Source organism: Ornithodoros turicata, unplaced genomic scaffold (assembly GCF_037126465.1).
Source record: "Ornithodoros turicata isolate Travis unplaced genomic scaffold, ASM3712646v1 Chromosome23, whole genome shotgun sequence".
Lineage (NCBI taxonomy): Eukaryota > Metazoa > Arthropoda > Arachnida > Ixodida > Argasidae > Ornithodoros > Ornithodoros turicata.
This window is the reverse complement of record NW_026999342.1, coordinates 1772251-1792741: the sequence shown is the minus strand read 5'-3', so window position 1 is coordinate 1792741 and position 20491 is coordinate 1772251. Positions and strand designations below refer to the sequence as shown.

Here is a 20491-nt window from a genome sequence, read left to right as displayed (position 1 = left end):
CATGGGTGACTTCGAGAGTGAGAGGAGAGAGTGGGACAGTCGCCGAAACAGTCAATCGTAGTTTGCGTCGGGGGTCGGAACCAGCGAAGAGTCATCCAGATGTGATCCAGAGCGGGAGCCCGGACGGAGGCCCGGAGGGAGATGGACGACGGAGGCGCCTTGATGCCCGAAACACAGCTTCGACCTACGGGTTCGTCCCCAAAGTCTCCTTCCACCTGCGCTGACGTCCAGGCAACCGAAGTTACGACCTTGAGGCCCAGCAGGCGGCGACTGACCGGAAAGAGGTTCACCCGACGACGATGTGGCGAGCGAAGAGGACGGATCGACGAGGGCGGTAGCTGAGCTCCTGGGACCGAGCCTCCAAGTGGGACTGTAGGCCTGCCGCCAAATCGCCGTCGTCGCTATTGTTTGACCCGGCAGTGGACCTAGAATGGAGACCAGAGCGGAAGAAGATCGACGGAAGCAGCAGCCGAAAGCCACAGCATGTAAAGCCAGCCACGTAGGTCACTGCCGAAGTCGTCTTCAGAGCTCGTTCGCCACGCCATCGTCCATGGCCTGGTGAAGATGTGGTGTCGTCGGGGTGCGCAAAATCAGGGTCAGTCACTCTTGCCGCCTTGTTGTCTCTCCCACGTTTGCACATGATTCTCGAGATTTGTTTGGCCGCGATTTGCGTAACTATTCATTTAAAGCAGATCACGTCACATATTTAAGCTGTGTTCGCTTGATATCATGTGTGTTGTTGCCGCGATTTGTGTTATCCATCATACCAACTGAATAATGGCGTAGTATTTAGTTTTCTCCATTAAATCACGTTTTGTTGTTGTTCACGAAGTGCGTGGTGCCATTCCTTCTCGCCTCTGCGGGTGCCCACGTTGAGTGTATCCCCTTTTCTTGGTGAATTTTGTGCTCCGTCCCCTTCGGCCACGGCGAGGGACGTCACACCTTCGCCATTACCTCTTTCTTCTCACCTCAGGTGCCACTCATATTTCATTGAGCTGTGCCGCTCTACGGCACGAATCATGTGCCCGGGAACCACAGTACGTCATGATGCCCCCTTCACCGTCCCTCCTTTTCTAATGCGCTCCTTGCATTAGTAGATGATTTTTACTGGTACAGAGGCCTCGCTTTGTAGGTCACCTGCACTCTTCGTTCTTTCAGAGGAACGCATTTTGTTCGTTGTATTTAATGCGTTAAGTACGCCCGCATGACAGGCGTAGAAACCTCTACGCAAGATACGTCACTTCGACGAAACCATGCCGTTGGTAGACATAGGAAATTCGAAACGTCGTAGAGACCCAAAGCTTCTGGTGACCAGAGATACTTACATCATGGTCGATTTGGGGAGATATTTAGAGCCACACCGATTTAGGAAGAGCTTCAATGTATGCACCATTTTGGAAGAGACGCAGCGCCCCCCCCCCCCCACACACACACACAAAACGGATGAGGGGACGCGAGTTTGCTTCTCGCGCGCCGGCATGCAGAGCCTCATTTCCTTTCCGCGTTCGAACATTCATTCGCTTTCGAAGTTGTTGTTCTTGTTGTTATCGTCCGCCCACCTTATTCCCTGTCCACATCATTTCCGTTTACTACATCCTGAACAAAGAGGTCCCCTCCTCATTCTCACTTCGATCCCTCACCCATCAACCTTCTCCACAAGAAAGAGCTATGTGGAACTTCTTGACTCGGTGTGTTGGAAAGAAAAATGATGAGGAGGAGACCTGAGATGAGAAAAATCTAAGCCCCTTAGGAGAGAAAATTTGCCAAATTGAATGTCGAACGATGCAAACATTGTGGTACTTCCTTCATACACACGGTTCCGGAGGCTACTGTCTGGTGCGTATTTTCGACGCGGTTGCTCACATTGGAAGTGGTCACGAATCGACATCGCTACAATCTGCTATCGCATTTCATCCGCATCCACATCAGGCTTGGCACCGCTCCGTCGTCTTCCTCACTTGACGTCCGCCCGCTTCCGTGCATGCGGTACTCATGCTGCTCATTTCCAGTTCAATGATGCAACCTAGATCACCGTGCGCCAAGATTATGATAAAATATGGACTCACTTTAATTTGTCAACTATATCTCAAGTCCGTTTAGCAAGGTATACAAGTCATGTGGCAGTGTGTAATGTAAATTCGGTGAACACAACCTGATGTACGCACAAGGGAAATCAGAGCAATAACGCATGTGATGCATCGGTGCAAAAATACCTAGATATGAAATGCACTGTTTGCCGTGGTCGTCCTCTTGTCATGAGGGACGCGATCCGGAAGATGAGGCAAGTTCGAGGTAATATACCTACGAAGCAGTTCTTGTACCTCCTGTAAGTTGCGCGAAATATTGCAAGCGAAAGTGCGTTGGCTCTGTTGAGAGTTGGGCAGCCCTAATGGCGTTCCCCAAAGTAAGAAGCCGGTTTTTGTTTAATTCGAGAAATCTGTCGGCGACAGCAGCGTGGCGATCACACATCTCCAGGTTCAGAAGCCTCTGACCCGAATGTAATTGTCATGGACGCGCGCCTTCTCATAGATTCTCATCCTTTTTCCTCAATCTGAAGGCGAGTGGAGTACAGTATCTACAAATTGTTGTTCGAAATAGATTAAGGATACTTTCAAGCTAACATGAGCAGGCTACTCAAGAAAACGAACTCGTTATAATTTAAGTACAAACAGTTGTTACGTTACAAAACAAAGCTGCTAGTTATCAAAATGAAATTGAAATTTCCTCTGCTACTGTAGAAAAGTAACGAGTTACTTTCAAGTTCCTCGCTCCGCAATACGCATACCTTGTTCTTGATAGTTGAATTATTAATTCAGATATTGATGCCATAAATAGAGGGGACCAAGACGTTCATAAATAGTTTCGACAAAAACCATACCAGTCTTCCATATGATGAAGTCGTACCTGGATGTGCTTTTTTAGGTTGGCGTGCGATGATTATGACGTCTTAATGTATAATTTTAACGCAGTACAAAGCACTCCTATGTGCTGTCATTACTTGCGAATATATCGTAGAATCGCGCCACGTGTAGCATTTCACCTATAGCTACGCAGCGTCCTTCCGCCATTATAAGTAACACTACTCGTCCTCATCATGAACGTCACCTGAGGGTCGATTCACAGGATGCAACTTTAGTTGAGCCACCAAGTTGCACCGTGTGCAGGCGAAGCTCTGATTGCTAAACTCGAGATGAAGGAGTTGCACAGCTGATCGCTTCACGAGCGATTTCTCCTGCAACTCTAGCTGCAACCTGTCAATCACACGGCTCCTCCTTGTAAGCGCGACCAATCAGGAAGGCTTCGATGTCTCAGTTATTGCAGCGGCAGTACTGGGGACGATGAAATTATCACGGACCAGTGGAGATCATGCTAAACTATGGAAGTCACAACGGATTGAAACGAAACGAGCGAAAGTCGGAGTACGATTTGACGAAAACGATTACACTTATGTTTTTTCGCGCCATCTGGCGAGCTCGGTGACCACTACGACATTCCGAGTTCCTCGCCGTATGGAAGGAACCTATTTGGTGCAACTTCGGTTGCGCGCAACTGTAACGGAAACCGAGTTGCAGCAAAAAGTTGCATCGTATGAATCGACCCCGGGTCTCCGAATACACGGTCAAAACATGTCGTAAAGCTATTTAGTTTCGCGACCTGCATGTTTCGTTGCGCAGGGCGCATAATCGCGGATCCAAATTTCGCGAAAGTACATGATCAAGTTCTGGCCGTGATCACTTCGTGATACGCCTTACATTACCCTTACTATATTTAATTGAAGTGGCATTGCACATGTCTGTGTGGGGTAAAGCATTTGAAATGCTTGAAATGCGTACTAGCAACCGTGTGCGAAAATTGCAATTTGCAATTGTATCATAGCTTTCGACATGTCAATTATTGTTGGAAATTTTTGCATGCCCTTAAAATTCGCAGATTTTTAATTCGTGAAATACGGGAATATTATACACGCGCCAATATCGCCAGTAGTAAGGGTATTACCATAATTGGTGCGGGCGTACAATAATTGGTGTGTAATAGGTGCGGAGTCAGACGCGCTGTTTTTCGTTCAACAGGCGGCCACAATGCTGCCGTCTCATTACGAAGGGAAGATGGCGTTATTTGTGCACAAGAATGGAACGAGAGGAACCTGAAACTTACCGTAAGTTACTTCGACAAAGTTATCTAAAAAGGAACGAGTTCCTCAAGATGTTACGGGAACTCAAAAGTAAAGGGTTATGTTAAAAGTTGTCAAAAGAAATATCTCAGTTACAGTAGGGTGGTACTTGCAAATGAGCCACCCACAATAGTGCTTTCAATGTTATAAAAAATTGTTAGAGAAACGGCGTTATGAAGCCAATGCCAATAAGCACTGAAAGAGCATGCAGCCTTCGTCGAACACTCATATGCCCACCTGATTTTTCCATGTCTTACCCATAAAAAGTCTTGGAGCGTCCCTCCCCACTTGATTAAATGAAACTTACCTTCTTGGACATCCTGGAGTTTAAGTCCTTTTCGAAATGCAGATGGCGCTCCCCACTCGCTACTGACCATGACGTTGTGCCTGGGCTGATACCAGAAGTCGTATCCGAACGGAGCAGATTCGCCCTCAGGCTCCCAAATACCACTGAAGTCGAAAGTATTTTCTTCTAGCAGCACAAAGCTTCCTGCACATGTTAGTTCCAGTGACGATGAACCAACAACCTTGTTTACATGGGTGGCTAGATTTCTAGAAGGCAGAATTTTATTCCGCTCTTGCTTCAGCTAATGTTTCACAGCACAAAAGAATACATATGCATAATTTCTTTGTAATTACTACTGGATGAAACCTGTTCTACAACCTTGTCATACAATGGCAGTGAAGATGGGTAGAAATCCAGCGAACCGGTAGAGATGTAGGAAGGGAGTTGCCTCAGGACAGAATCCGCCGATATTTCGAACAGAGACTGTTCTTCTTCTGGGCACCGTCCTCATCATTGGCATGGTATTTAAAGGGTTAGGTGTGACGTGTTTAAAGATTCATGCGAATTGTGGGTAAACAGCCCGGACGGAAGAAAGGTTCCGTACGGGCTTCTACGGCCGAAGTGAATGGCTGCTTTGTTGGAGTGTGGAGGGGATTATGTGAACGTAGTGATCTAGGCTACAGACCGGTTACAGAAAAATGGAAGGTTCACGAACACGTGGACGAAACGGGACAACAGGCAAGAATTGGCAAGCATAGCGAAAGATAAGGAGGTTAGGGGTTACGTGGGGAACATTCCAGAACGAGCAAAGGGTTTTTTTTTTTAGTTATTATTTGCAATACAAAGTTGAGGCATGCAATAAAGAAAGTAGAAAGCAGTGGCCATGAAAAACATAACAGATGATAATGGAGGTAGAAGGGAAAAGCATATTTTATTTGTGAAGTGTTTCTAGGGTGCCTTGTGATTTGTTGATACCGGACGGGTGAAGAGCGTTGAACTTGTATATGAGATAAGACTCCCTATCACGTCTGTCACGTGTGGATCTAAACCCGGTTTCTAGAATATATAGTTTAATGTTGTCAAAATTGTGACCAGGAACGTTAAAGTGTTCGGCGACTGCTTTGGGGAGTTTGTTGGACGTGTCGGTTCTGTGTCCTGTAAGGCGGTTGTTCATTTGTTGGCCGGTTTCATCAATGTATTGCATAGAGCAGTCGCCGCATTCAATGCAGTATATGACATTGGAGCTTGTGCATGTGAATGCGTGGTTAACGGGGTGGGTGTAATTGCTCGCAGTGCTTTTGATGGAGTTCGCGTGTTGAATGAGCTTGCATGTTTTGCAGCGCGGGAGGTTGCAGGGTCATGTTCCCGTGTACGGGGTGCTCGTTTTGCTGATTTTGGCATTGACCAAGGAGTCTGCCAGGTTTTTTGCGCGTCGGTATGTCACCTGTATGGGATTTGTGAATATATTGCTAAGTCGGTCACTGCTTTGGAGGAGGGGCTCGTGCTTCTGTTGAATGGCTTTGATGTTTGGAAATGCGTTGGAATATCTTGTGATGAAGCTTATTTGGCAGGCGTCAGGATTTTTTCGGTTTTCCAGAACCTCGTCTTGATCGAGTGTGAGTGCCTTGCGACGGAATTCGGTTAGGAGGGAGTCTGGATAGTCCCTTTGGGCAAGTGTACTGCAGAGTTCGTCAAGCTTCTCAGCGTAATTTGTGTCGTTTGAACAAATTCTGCGTAGTCTTACAATCTGCCCATTAGGAATTCCAACCTTACAGTGACGCGGGTGGTGACTCTTGAAGTGAAGGTATTGTTGTTTGTCAGTTGGTTTTTGTACAGGGTTGTGATGAGGTTGCCGTTGTCTAGTGATATTGTGATGTCGAGGAAGTTAATTAAGTGAGTTGACTGTTGTGATGTGTTGTGATTGATGACTGTTGCGTTAGCAGTATTGTGATTGATGACTGTTGTGATGTGAACTTTATGTTGCTATGCGCGGTGTTCACTAGATCTATGAACTTTTGAAATTCATGTTCCCCGTGTTCCCATATTATCAGTATATCATCGATGTATCGAAGGTACACCGTGGGTTTGAATGAGAGGGCGCTGAGAACTTTGTTTTCTAAGAACCCCATGAAGATATTTGGGTATGTGGGTGCAACAGGTGTGCCCATACTTGTACCGTGTATTCGCCATTGAACTCGAAGTAGTTCAGTTTAAGGACCAAGTCCATTAGAGCGAGTATGGTTTCCGTGTCTTTTCTGGTGTTTGTTGTAGAAAGGGGATTGCAGAGGGCTGTGATTCCGTCGTTGTGTGGGATATTAGTATACAGTGATGTCACATCCAGCGTGGCTAGTATTGTGTCCCTACCAAATGTAGGAGTGTTGTTTATATCTCTGATTATTCTGAGGAGGTGGGGTGTGTCTTGTACATGCGATGACAGTGTTGTCGGAATATGGTTTAAATGGTGGTCCCGGAATTTCGAGAGTCTTTCTGTTGGTGTGTTATTAGATACAATTGGCCTGCCGGGGATGTCAGCCGTATAGACCTCGTTGGCGTGTACCTTGTGGATTTTGGGCAGTAAATAGAAACGACCTGCGCCTGTGTTTGATGGGGTGAGATATCTGAGGTCATCACGTGTGATGAGCTTTCGTTCGTGGAGGTCCTGTATGGTATGGGTTATTAGCGCCGTGTACTCCTTTGTTGGGTCATGGTCCAGTTTGAGGTAGTGTTGCGTATTGTCGAGTTGCCTATAAGCTTCAGAAATATATTTATCTGTGGGCCAGATGACGATACTCCCACCCTTATCTGCGGGCTTGATGATGATATCATCTCTGTCAGCTAGCGCTTTGATGATGTCACGCTGTGTTTTAGTGAGGTTGTGACCACGCGAGCTTTGGGAAGTACCGCGAAGGATGTCGTTGCTTACTTCTTTAACGTACAAGTCTAATGCAGGTTCTCGGCCGTGATTTGGTGTCCAGGTTGATGGTAGTCGGAGGTCATTGTTGTTTTCTTGTGTTGTATGAGCGAAGAATTCTCTAAGGCGTAGCCGTCTCGCAAAGTCTGATATGTCTTTGTGGATTTCGTATTCGTTAACAGAATTGAGTGTAGGGCAGAATGTTAATCCCCTAGAGAGGACTTGTAGTTCGTCGCTGGTCAGTGAGCGTGATATATCTATTACGGTGCTTGCGTCAGCGTTTTCTCGAGGTGGCTCAGCGATGTTGCGGAGAGTTGTGGTTGTGGTGCTGGAAATGATTTGTTCGGCTGCTGCGTGTGTCGTGTTAGTGGGTCCGGTATCCGTGTCGTTGTTGGAATTAGGTTTTCCGAGTTTTGAGTGTTCCTTGTTAGCTAGCCTCTGTTCGAAATATCGGCGGCTTCTGTCCTGAGGCAACTCCCTTCCTAATGGCAATGAAGGTTTCTTGAGTTAGTGGTTGTTCGTGCCACTAACAACCAGCAGGAAAATGATTCAGCTGTTCTGCTTCGTTTTCTTTAAAGGGACTATGAAATTTCCCGAACCCCCACATATTATTTTTCTTTAATTCTTCCTCTTTTTTTTTGCAGGACACCGTTCTTCCCGCCGAGAAACTAATATGCCAGAAATTTTTCCGGGCGAAATCGCTCCACTCTGAGAAGCGCGCGCTTGAAGTGTCTCTTCCGCATTCCTCCTCTCCCGGGCACATTCTCCCGTAGATCGTGTAACTATACGGGCCGTACTCGTGCCCTCCGTTACGTCAATGGTGTTGTGCAATGACAAGTAATGTTCGCCATAGCCAGCTGCGATCCCGTTGCAGAGGGGCACAGTAAGCGGATTTCGCAACTGCGAAAATAGTGTCGCCGCTGGCATTTCCCGCGAATTTCCGGCTGTATGCTTTTCATTTGCTCTGGTGCCCCACTTGACCCTTCTGGATCATTATGGCTGAGGCTTATTTAACAGGTGGATTGGCTGGATTTATCCGAGGCGCCGACCCGTCTGACCGTTGTGCAGCTGGCGTCTATGTGGGCAGACGGTGATTTCGTTTCGTAGATTTCGAAGATGTTCGAGCCATAGACGAACGCAGGAATGAAAGGTAAGCAGTCAAACGTATGGTGCCTTTCAGTGATCAGACGTTTAATACTGCCGCCTAACAGCGTGCATAACTGAGGTACGCGTTGTCCCGTTTTACATCGCTTTCTGCCGGTCAGCAGTCATAACCTGGTTGATGTGCTATTCTGTATCGGGTTACTACGGCTTTTTCCGGCGTTATTAATAATCTTGTCGTACATTTTAATCCGTATACCATGACATTTAATCCATTTGCAATCAGAATTAATCCTCCTTTCATTATTTTTAATCCTCATTTCACATAATTTAATCCGTTTCTCATGCAATTTAATCCAAGTGACTATGTGTGGGCTACGTAACTTTTTTTGTGTATTTTGGGACAATTCCCATGTGTACGCGTATTGCACATGCTTTTCTGGGTTTCTGAACTGTATTGGGATACTGTGGGACTGCCAGTCTGGATTGTGATATTAGAGAAAAAAAAATAGCTTGAGCTCTTTGGCTGCACGCGTAGCATATGTTTGTAAGTCAAACGTCGCCATGCCAGTACTGGACAGCTGTTTCGGCCTTCTCTCACTGGACTTTCAGAGGTGAGCTAGCTCACCCTGACAGGAGGAATCACGTGTTACGTGACATTCTGACGCCATCCGCTCAAACGTTGCCTGCCTGCGTACTGCTGATGAGGCCCAAGAAGGCCGAAACAGTTGTCCAGTACTGGCATGGCGACATTTGACTTACAAACATATGGATTGTAACGATGAAAGATGAAAGTCACTCAAAAGGTTAGCCAGCTGTAGGATTCGAACCCACATCTTCTGGATTACCGCTCCAGGGCTCTATCAATTGAGCTAAGCTAACACGCCTTCTCAGCGACTTCCAGGGTGCGTCATCTGAAGGGACAAACCAGTCACTCTCTCTCACTCATCCTCCTTTCACGCTTACATTTTTGCACATTCATACACACATTCATACGGCAGGGGTCGACGCAAGCGGCAGATGTTGAACATGAGAGAAATTATGTTCTGAGGCTGGAACAACATAGAAGGGACAATCACATCAAGGCCTCAAGTTGCCTAAGAAATTAACGATGAAAGATGAAAGTCACTAAAAAGGTTAGCCAGCTGTAGGACTCGAACCCACATCTTCTAGATTACCGGTCCAGGGCTCTACCAATTGAGCTAAGCTAACACGCCTTCTCAGCGGTAATCCAGAGCTCTTCGGTAATCCAGAAGATGTGGGTTCGAGTCCTACAGCTGGCTAACCTTTTCAGTGACTGTCATCTTTCATCGTTAATTTCTTAGGCAACTTGAGGCCTTGTATGTGATTGTCCCTTCTACGTTGCTCCAGCCTCAGAACATCATTTCTCTCATATGGATTGTGATATTGTGGGACTATCTCCATGTCTACAGATATTACATATGCTTTTATTAAAAACATGGGTTTCTGCATTGTAATGGGATACTGTGGAACTGTGGATCTTCATTACGATATTGTGGGACTATTTCCATGTCTATGGGTATTACCCATGCTTTTCATTCAAAATGCAGGTTTCTGGAGTATAACGGGATACTGTGGGATTGTCTATCTGGTTTAGGATATTGCGGAACTATTCCCATGTGTGCGGGTATTACCCATGCTGTTAATTAAATATGCGGGTTTCTACACTGTAATGGGATACTGTGGGACTGGCAATCTTGATTACGATATCCTGGGACAATAAGCATGTCTATGGGTATTCCCCGGGCCTCTCATTAAAAACGCGAGTTTTGCACTAATGGGATACTGCGGGACTGTCAATCTTGATTAGGGTATTTTGAGACAATTCAGATGTCTACGGGTATTGCACATGCTATTAATTAATAATGCGGGTTTCTGCACCATAATGAGATACTGTGGGACGGTCAATCTGGATTGTGGTATTGTGGGACTATTCCCATGTCTACGGATTTTACCCATGGTTTTCATTAAAAATACGGGTTTCTGTACCGTAATGGGATACAGTGGGACTGTCAACCTTGCTTACGATATTGTGGGGCTATTCCCATGTGTACGGGTATTACCTATGCTTTTCATTAAATATGCGGGTTTCAGCACCTTAATGGGATACTGTGGGACTGTCGAGCTTGATTACGATATCCTGAGACTATATGCATGTCTACGGGTATTCCACTTCCTTTCCATTAAAAACGTGGTTATTTGCACTGTAATGGCATACTGTGGGTCTGTCAATCTGGATTACAATATTGTGGGAGTATTTCCGTGTCTATGAGTATTTCCCATGCTTTTGATTCAAAATGCAGGTCTCTGCAGTATAACGGGATACTGTGGGATTTTCTGTTCTGGTTTAGGATATTGTGGGACTATTCCCATGTGCGCGGGTATTACCCATGCTTTTCATTAAATATGTGCGTTTCTGCACTGTAATGGGATACTGTGGGACTGGCAATCTTGATTACGATATCCTGGGGCTATAAGCATGTCTATGGATATTCCCCGTCCTTTTCATTAAAAACGCGGGTTTTTGCACTAATGCGATACTGTGGGACTGTCAAACTTGATTAGGGTATTTTGAGACAATTCACATGTCTACGTGTATATCGCACTTGCTATTAATTAAAAATGCGGGTTTCTGCACCATAATGGGATACTGTGGGATGGTCAATCTGGATTGTGGTATTGTGGGACTATTCCCATGTCTACGGATTTTACCCATGGTTTTCATTAAAAATAAGTGTTTCTGTACCGTAATGGGATACAGTGGGACTGCCAACCTTGCTTACAATATTGTGGGACTATTCCCACGTGTGCGGGTATTACCTATGCTTTTCGTTAAATATGCGGGTTTCAGCACCTTAATGGGATACTGTGGGACTGTCGAGCTTGATTGCGATATCCTGGGACTATATGCATGTCTACGGGTATTCCACTTCCTTTTCATTAGAAACGTGGCTATTTGCACTGTAATGGCATACTGCGTGTCTGTCAATCTGGATTATGATATTGTGAAACTATTTCCGTGTCTATTGGTATTTCCCATGCTTTTCATTCAAAATGCAGGCTTCTGCAGTATAACGGGATACTGTGTGATTTTCTGTTCTGGTTTAGGATATTGTGGGACTAATTTATGAAAAGCATGGGTAATACCAGCACACATGGGAGTAGTCCCACAATATCCTAAACCAGACAGACAGTCCCACAGTATCTTGGTATACCGCAGAAACCCGCATTTTGAATGAAAAGGATGGGTAATATCCATAGACACTGAAATAGTCCAACAATGTCGTAACCCAGATTGACAGACCCGCAGTACCCATTACAGTGCAAATAACCGCGTTTTTAATTGAAAGGAAGCGGAACACCCATAGACATGCATATAGACCCAGGATATCGTAATCAAGATCGACAGTCCCACAGTATCCCATTAAGGAGCAGAAACCCGCATATTTAATTAAAAGCATCGGTAATACCCGCACACATGTGAATAGTTCCACAATATCGCAAGCAAGGTTGACGGTCCCACTGTATCCCATTACAGTACGGAAACTCGTATTTTAAATCAAAACCATGGGTAAAATACGTAGACATCGGAATAGTCCCACGATACCGCAACCCAGATTGACCGTCCCACAGTATCCCATTATGGTGCAGAAACCCGCATTATTAATGAAAAGCATGGCAATACCCGTAGACATGGGAATTGTCTCAAAATACCGTAATCAAGATTGACAGTCCCGCAGTATCCTATTAGTGCAAAAACCCGCGTTTTTAATGAAAAGCAGGGGGAATACCCGTAGACACGCTTATAGTCCCAGGATATCGTAATCAAGATTGCCAGTCCCACGATGTCCCATTACAGTGCAGAATCCCACATACTTAACGAAAAGCATGGGTAATACCCGCACACATAGGAATAGTCCCACAGTATCCCATTACAGTGCAGAATCCCACATAATTAACGAAAAGCATGGGTAATACCTGCACACATGGGAATAGTCCCACAGTATCCCATTACAGTGCAGAAACCCACATATTTAACGAAAAGCATGGGTAATACCCGCACACATGGGAATAGTCCCACAATATCCTAAACCTGATAGACAGTCCTACAGTATCCCGTTATACTCCAGAAACCTGCATTTTGAATGAAAAGCATGGGTAGATCCCATAGACATGGAAATAGTCCCACAATATCGTAATGAAGATTGACGGTCCCACAATATCCCATTACAGTGCAACAAACGCGTTTTAATGGAAAGCACTGGGAGTAACCGTAGACCTGCTTATAGTCCCAGGATATCGTAATGAAGGTCGACAGTCCCACATTATCCCATTATTGTGCAGAAACCCGAATATCTAATGAAAAGCATGGGTAATATCCGTACACCTGCGAATAGTCCCACAATATCGTAACCCATATACAGAGTCCCACAGTATCCCATTACAATGCAGAAACCAACGTTTTTAATTAAAACCATGGGTAATACTCGTAGACACGGGAATAGTCCCACAACACCGTAATCCAGATTGACAGTCCGACAGTATCCCGTTATGGTGCAGAAACCCACAATATTAGTGAAAAGCATGTGCAATACGCGTACATATTGGAAATAGTCCCAAAATACACACAAAAAAGTCATGCAGCCCACACATAGTCACTTGGATTAAATTGCGTGAGCAACTGATTAAATTGCGTGAGCAACTGATTGAATTATGTGAAATGAGGATTAAAAATAATGAAAGGAGGATTAATTCCGATGGCAAATGGATTAAATGTCATGGCATAAGGATTAAAATATACGACAAAGCTGTAGTTGCGTTTTGTTCTGCTACTTGAATGTGTCTGATGTGTAATACAAGGGTGCGCATGAAAAGGAAAACAGCATTATCGCGTACGCCTGGCTCCCCGAATGGTGCGTAACGATAGCATGTCTTATATAGCATATATTCAGCCAATTGACGTTGCTTATGCTCTGCTTTACCATATAGTTAACAGGCTGCTTTTTTCTTTCATTCAGACATCGACAGCTGTTCCTGGCCCTGCGGTCCCCAAGCATGTAGCCCCTGTCACCTGAAAAATTCTACAGTTGTGCAAGGATGAAGCGAATGGCTCCTGCGCTTCATTACGTGCTATGTATGTGTATAATAATATCTACTTTCTCCAAACCGAACAGGTTCCCCTAAAAATTGTATAATATGATAGTCACGCTTTCTGTTGTTCTGCAGTATTCTGTAATAATCGTGTAGACTTACTTCCATTCAAATGTTGCTTCTTGTTTATATGTTTACGTGTCAATCAATTTGTACATGTGCATTCCTTCGTCTTCTGGATTTTCATTTTCTGATTCCCGATAATATTAGCAGATGGCATGGCGAAGCGCCGGGAACAGAGGGGGGGGGGAGCATCCGAGTGAGAGGGTATAGGAGAGGGCACGCAGCACACACGCGCCGTCAAGTCAGCGCTTGCTTTTTGGCGCCATTTTCCGGCTCGCTCTTCGCGATTCGCCGTTCACAACAAAGAACCCAAGCATATCCGTGGCTTTCAGATTTTTGCTGACGAGTTCTGTGGGACTCTAGCGATTCACCGCAATGTTGTATTGGTTGCGTCGCCATCGCCACTGGAAAGTGTCTGGTGGTAGCCTGGCGTTACAATTATGTTTACGTTAGTTGCAGTTATATTTATGTGTTGGTAATCTGACAACAAAGCAGGTGCGTTGTGAAGTGCGACTGTGATATTTGGAAGATGTCCCCCTTTGTTGCTCGATTTGTTTGCAGGAATTATCGTAAAAGCCTGGTCTTATGTTTTGTTTTACTTTGTTTCAAGCAGTGTTTCATTACTATTATTATTCAAAGCAGCTTCGCGCTTTCAAGCGAATCTGATTTCCTCTGCATTTCGTTGTCCACAGACGGGACAGGCTGGCTGAATTTCCTTCTGCCGAAGGACTTGTTGTATGCCTAAGAATATGTTTCACGCAAGAATTTGTGTTTTATGATGTATGTTGAGCACGTCATAAATCGGAACAGTTAGCATTAAAACAACCATGCCTACAGAAGCTCAACTGCAGCGTATTCTGTAAGAGTATTCTGAACATCGTATTTATTTCTGATAACTGTTTGTTGTTTAACACGTTTATTGTTTCAAATGCTATGTAATACATCCATAACCCCCATACTGAGGGACACAAACTATCGACACCAGCTCGCCTGCTTCATTGCCACCTTATACTATTGGGTTACATAAGGCTTTACAGGATGCCCAGAGCAAGTTGAACTGGTTGAACACGCAGTGCACCACGGATATGGTAATGGCTGGTATGGTTATTTTGGTAATGTAAAACAAAGTGCAGAGTTGTAGCAGGAACAAAATCGTATGAGGACATAGTGCGTCAAACGTAGGTTTCTTTGTTTTAGAGGTGAAGGTTGTTTAGAGGCGATGGAGTTGTTCTGGCATGTTACCCTGGCGAAAGACTTCCGCTGCCATACACATGGGCCGCCCTGGTTTGAGAGAAGAAAATGAATAACACAGTGTGCAACTCCTGTACCGGTGAATGCAAATGGACGTAATCCACCTGGGCAATTATTATAAGATAAGAACAAAATTCTGCACCTCTTAAAAGCATCCTAGCTTATTCAGGTGTAAACAAGAAAATGTCATCCTCAACATCATATTTGTGCACATGATAAAGCAAACTCAAATCAAATAACAACAAAAAATATTGTGAACAATATACAAAGTCCGAACGGTAGGCAACACACTGCTGCAAAGAGAAATCTGGAAGGAGGGTGCACAGCATTTGTCTGCTCTGAAAACAGAGTTGCAGTGGTCGTGCTGTCTCACCTCAGGGGTTTCAGGCTCCGCTAAGGAAGTCACCTGTAAACATGAAAGCAGACGAGTGAAGAGAAAAGAACGGATACATATGTTCAATATATTACATAAATATTCTGCTGAAGTATGCCTTCTAAAACCATGCTAAGCGAAGTCTATTTTTATGAACAATGCACCACCTGAGTTTAGTGACTACAGGTTTTCTCGCTCAATTTAATCCAATGGTCACTCAATTTAATCCTGTGGTCACTCATTTTAATCCCATGGTCACTGAATTTAATCCTATGGTCAACCAAATTAATCCAGTGGTCAGCCAATTTAATCCGTCCCATATCATTGCATCTTCCATCATTGGAATCAGTATAACCCAGTAATTTATGACTACTGCTGCATGATAAGGAGATAAATTGCGAATACTTGGTCATTTATTACATTGGTATTGCGTCATGAGTTATGACTATGCAGGATTTTATGAGCTTTTCATGACTATAACCTACATTACATACTATAACTGGACTATTTCGGAGTAACGTCATTGCAGAGAGTATAATACGATGATCTATGACTATGTGGCATTTTATGGGCTTTTCATGACTAAACCCTGCATTGTATACTGTGACTGCACTATTTCGGGTTACTGTTGTTGGAAATTGAATAATGTCATGACTTATGACTATGCAGTGTTTATGAGCTTTTGATGACTATAACCTACACTATAGACTATGACTGGACTATTTCGGACTACCCTTGTCGCAAATGGTATAATGACATGAATTACGACTATGCGGGATTCTATGAGCCTTTCATGACTATAACCTACATTATAGACTATGACTGGACTATTTCGGACACTACCCTTGTCGGAAATGCTATATTGACATGAATTATGACTGCGGGATTTTATGAGCTTTTTATGACTATAACATACATTATAAACTATAGCTGGACTATTTCGGAGTAACCTCATTGAGAGTATAATACCATGATCTATGACTGGGATTTTATGGGCTTTTCATGACTCAAACCTGCATTGCATACTGTGACTGCACTATTTCGGACTACTCTTTTTGGAAATTGAGTAATTGATGACTTATGCCTATGCGGGGTTTTATAAGCTTTTGATGACTATAACCTACGCTATAGACTATGACTGGACTATTTCGGACTACCCATGTCGCAAATGGTATAATGACATGAATTATGACTATGCTGGATTCTATGAGCCTATCATGGCTATAACCTACATTATAGACTATGACTGGACTATTTCGGACTACCCTTGTCGGAAATGGTATATTGACATGAATTATGACTGCGGGATTTTATGAGCTTTTTATGACTATAACATACATTATAAACTATAGCTGGACTATTTCGGAGTAACCTCATTGAGAGTATAATACCATGATCTATGACTGGGATTTTATGGGCTTTTCATGACTCAAACCTGCATTGCATACTGTGACTGCACTATTTCGGACTACTCTTTTTGGAAATTGAGTAATTGATGACTTATGCCTATGCGGGGTTTTATAAGCTTTTGATGACTATAACCTACATTATAAACTATGACTGGACTATTTCGGACTAACCTTGTCGGAAATGGTATAATGACATGAATTATGACTACGCGAGACTTTATGAGCTTATGATGGCTATAACCTAAATTATAGACTATGACTGGACTATTTCGGACTACTCTTGTCGGAAATGGTAAAATGACATGAATTATGGCTATGCGGGACTTTATGAGCTTTTCATGACTATTACCTACATTATAGGCAATGACTGAACTATTTCGGGCCATCCTTCTCCGAAATGGTATAACGACCTGAATTGAACGATGAACGAGACTTCATGAGCTTTTATGACTATAACCTAAATTATAGACTATCACTGGACTATTTCAGAGTAGAGCACTGCACGGGCCCAGGTTTACCTGAAATCCCGAGTGCGGCCCGGCCCGTGGGCCGGGCTTTGCCTTTTTTAGCGGGCCTAGGCCGGGCTCGGATTTCAGCCACTGGGTAGGGGCTTGACAATGCCCGCCATGGTCGGGCATGTAGCGAACATATTTCAGGGGACCGCACAGCTGAATTTTCATGTCACTCTTTTTCTCTATTGGTTATGGGATATCATGATATTTTCGTCTGAGAACTATCACTTTTTTATATGTGATCACGCTTATTTCGTGTAATGAGTCTGGATTTCACACGTGCACTTACACGCATTTGGGGATGATTGGTGTGGCGTGCTCGCTGAGAGTCCGGCACGAGGGTCAGTTAGGTTAGGCGTTCTGACATATTTCGTTCGGCGAGAGTTCGAGACAGGGCAACTAACACCGGTGCATGCGCAATAGAGCGGAGATGAATCCCTCTTGAACCGCATCGTACATACATATTTCCCCCGCGCCACTGCACGCTGCCTTCCCAAGCAAGTAAACATTAAGCACACAGCGGCTTGCCGGCAGAGAAACACAGCCGATCCGTTCGAGTGTACTTCTCACTGTCCACCAATTAGCTGCGTCCTTTTCCTCGCTGCGTTGTGCTCTTTAGTAAACCTAAATACGCCTCCGGGCCTCGAGAACACACAGAGCAGAAGCGGACTAGGACCGAGCCTGAGCATGGAAACAGTCGAGTACGGGATGGGCCCGGGCCGGCGGAGTCGGGCCTGTGTCGGGCCCGGGCTGCAAATCTATTGAAGAAGTAGGGCCCGGGTCGGGTGCGGGCCGCAGCGGCCGGGCCTGAAAATTAGGCCCTTGCAGTGCTCTATTTCAGTGTAACGCATTGGTTAGCGTATAATACCATGATCTATGACTATGTGGGATTTTAAGAGTTTTTCATGACTAAAACCTGCATTGTATACTATGACTGAGCTATTTCGGACTACTCTTGTTGAAAATTGAATAATGTCATGACTTGTGACAATTTGGGGATTCTATAAGCTTTTCATGACTATAACCTGCATTATAGACTACCACCTGATCAGTACGGGCTCCCCTTGTTGGAAATAGTCTAATGCCATGACCTATTGCCATTTGAGCATTTTATGAGCTTTTTATGACTATAATCTGTTATATGGGCTATGAGCGGACGGTTTCGCGCTGGGGTTTTTGGAAATGGTATAATGTCATGACACCACTACTTGGCATCTCATGAGCTTTTCATGACCATAGCCTATGTTAATGACTACCACAAGACTAATTTGAACTACCCTAACTGCAGTGTGTGCAATGATATGGCATGTAACTGTTGGGGTATTGACAGTTTGATGTATATGGTCCATTAAACGGAGCCCAGCACTGCCCTCGTCATAACCGATACACCGATAAACTGTCCACTCATATATATTATAGTCATAAAAAGCTCATAAAATGCTGAAAAAGCAATAGGTCATGGCATTAGACCATTTCCAACAAGGGGAGCTCGAACTGATCCGGTGATAGCCTATAATGCAGGTTATAGTCATGAGAACTCATACAATCTCCAAATAGTCATAAGTCATGACAGTATTCAATGTCCAACCAGAGTAGTTCGCAATAGTTCAGTCATGGTAAACAATGCAGATTTTAGTCATGACAAGCTCATGAAATCCCACATAGTCATAGATCATGGTACTCTGTAATGAGGCTACTCCGAAATAGTCCCGATATAGTCCATAATGCAGGTTATAGCCATGAAAAGCTAATAAAGTATGTCATAGTCATAATTCATGTCATTTTACCATTTCCGACAAGGGTAGTCCGAAATAGTCCAGTCATAGTCTAAAATGTAGGTTATAGTAATAAAAGGTATAAAATCCCGCATAGTAATAAGTCATGACACTACTCAATTTCCACCAAGAGTAGCCGAAATAGTTCAGTCATAGTATACAATGCAGGTTTTAGTCATGAAAAGCGTGTAAAATCCCACATAGTCATACATCAGGGTATTACTCTCTGCAATGAGGTTACTCCGAAATAGTCCAGTTATAGTCTATAATTTAGGTTATAGTCATGAAAACCTCATGAAGTCCCGCATAGTCATAATTCATGTCATTATACCATTTACGACAAGGGTGGTCCGAAATAGTTCAGTCATGAACTATAATATAGGTTATAGTCATGAAAAGCTCAAAGTCTCGCATAGTCATAACTCATGAAGCAATACCTATGTAATAAATGACCAAGTACTCGCAATTTATCTCCTTATCGTGCAGCAGTAGTCATAAATTACTGGGTTATACTGATTCCAAAGGCGGCAGATGCAATAATATGGGTCGGATTAAATTAGCTGACCACTGGATTAATTTGGTTGACCATAGGATTAAATTCAGTGACCATGGGATTAATTTCAGTGACCATGGGATTAATTTCAGTGACCATGGGATTAATTTCAGTGACCATGGGATTAATTTCAGTGACCATGGGATTAAAATGAGTGACCACTGGATTAAATTGAGCGAGAAAACCTGCAGATTCGGTAACTTCTTTTTTGTCTTTCTTTTACGCTCTCTCTCCCTCTTGTGTGACGTAAGCGGCCGCCAGATTCCAAGTCACGCAGATGAGAATTAACCCATTTACGCAATCCTGAAATCTGTGATAGCATTTGGACCACACGGACTGAGAGATCTTTGTTAGCCCCAATAACGAAAAGTACTCACACTTTTGCGCCGTATAGGTGGATGTTCTTTCCCGATGTGGACGGGTATTGTGGTGGCGCTACACCTTGATTCCAACGAGACTGAGCTCGGTATCCAGTACGTTGAAGGTTTTCAGCGTCCCCTTCGTAATCGCAATCACGGAAATGTTCGCTACAAAACCAAGCAGTCGATGGCACCACACCGTCTTTCCATTCCGGCGGTCCGATTCCAGCGTGGCATCAAAAGCTGTCTGTGTCGTCACTGGGAAGCATATGACATTGGATGCCCGGCGAATATTGACGTGCATTAGAGCAACCAACCATCCAGCATCATCTCGGCATATCGGCGAAAACCACAGGATGTGACTGCGATAGACTGCGACCATCGCGCGGAAGGTGGCGTCATGGAGATTTCCACTCCCGATGAACGCATACGCGGGATCCTATGCCGCATGCTCCTGGCGGGACCACGACACGTCACGATGACCTGTCGTGGAACCGGCCGTGGTACAGTCAAGTTGATTGCTTTGTCTCCGCTCGGCAGCTCGCCACGGCGCGG

General features: G+C 44.4%; 1 protein-coding gene and 1 long non-coding RNA gene across 4 annotated transcripts in view; both read right to left on the bottom strand.

The window, feature by feature from the left end:
• The window catches only part of LOC135373261 (methanethiol oxidase-like), a 326674-nt gene that overhangs the window by 195136 nt on the left and 111047 nt on the right, over window positions 1–20491 (bottom strand). For all 3 annotated transcript variants that reach the window (XM_064606490.1, XM_064606489.1, XM_064606491.1), the window contains exon 5: window positions 4479–4661. In XM_064606490.1, the coding sequence (XP_064462560.1) occupies window positions 4479–4661 (183 nt within the window). The remainder of the gene's footprint in view (window positions 1–4478; window positions 4662–20491) is intronic.
• LOC135373265 (uncharacterized) lies at window positions 14663–20030 on the bottom strand. Its single transcript, XR_010416389.1, has 3 exons — window positions 19955–20030; window positions 15329–15361; window positions 14663–14985 (listed from the first exon to the last, which is right to left on the bottom strand). It is a non-coding gene; the product is annotated as an uncharacterized LOC135373265 (long non-coding RNA).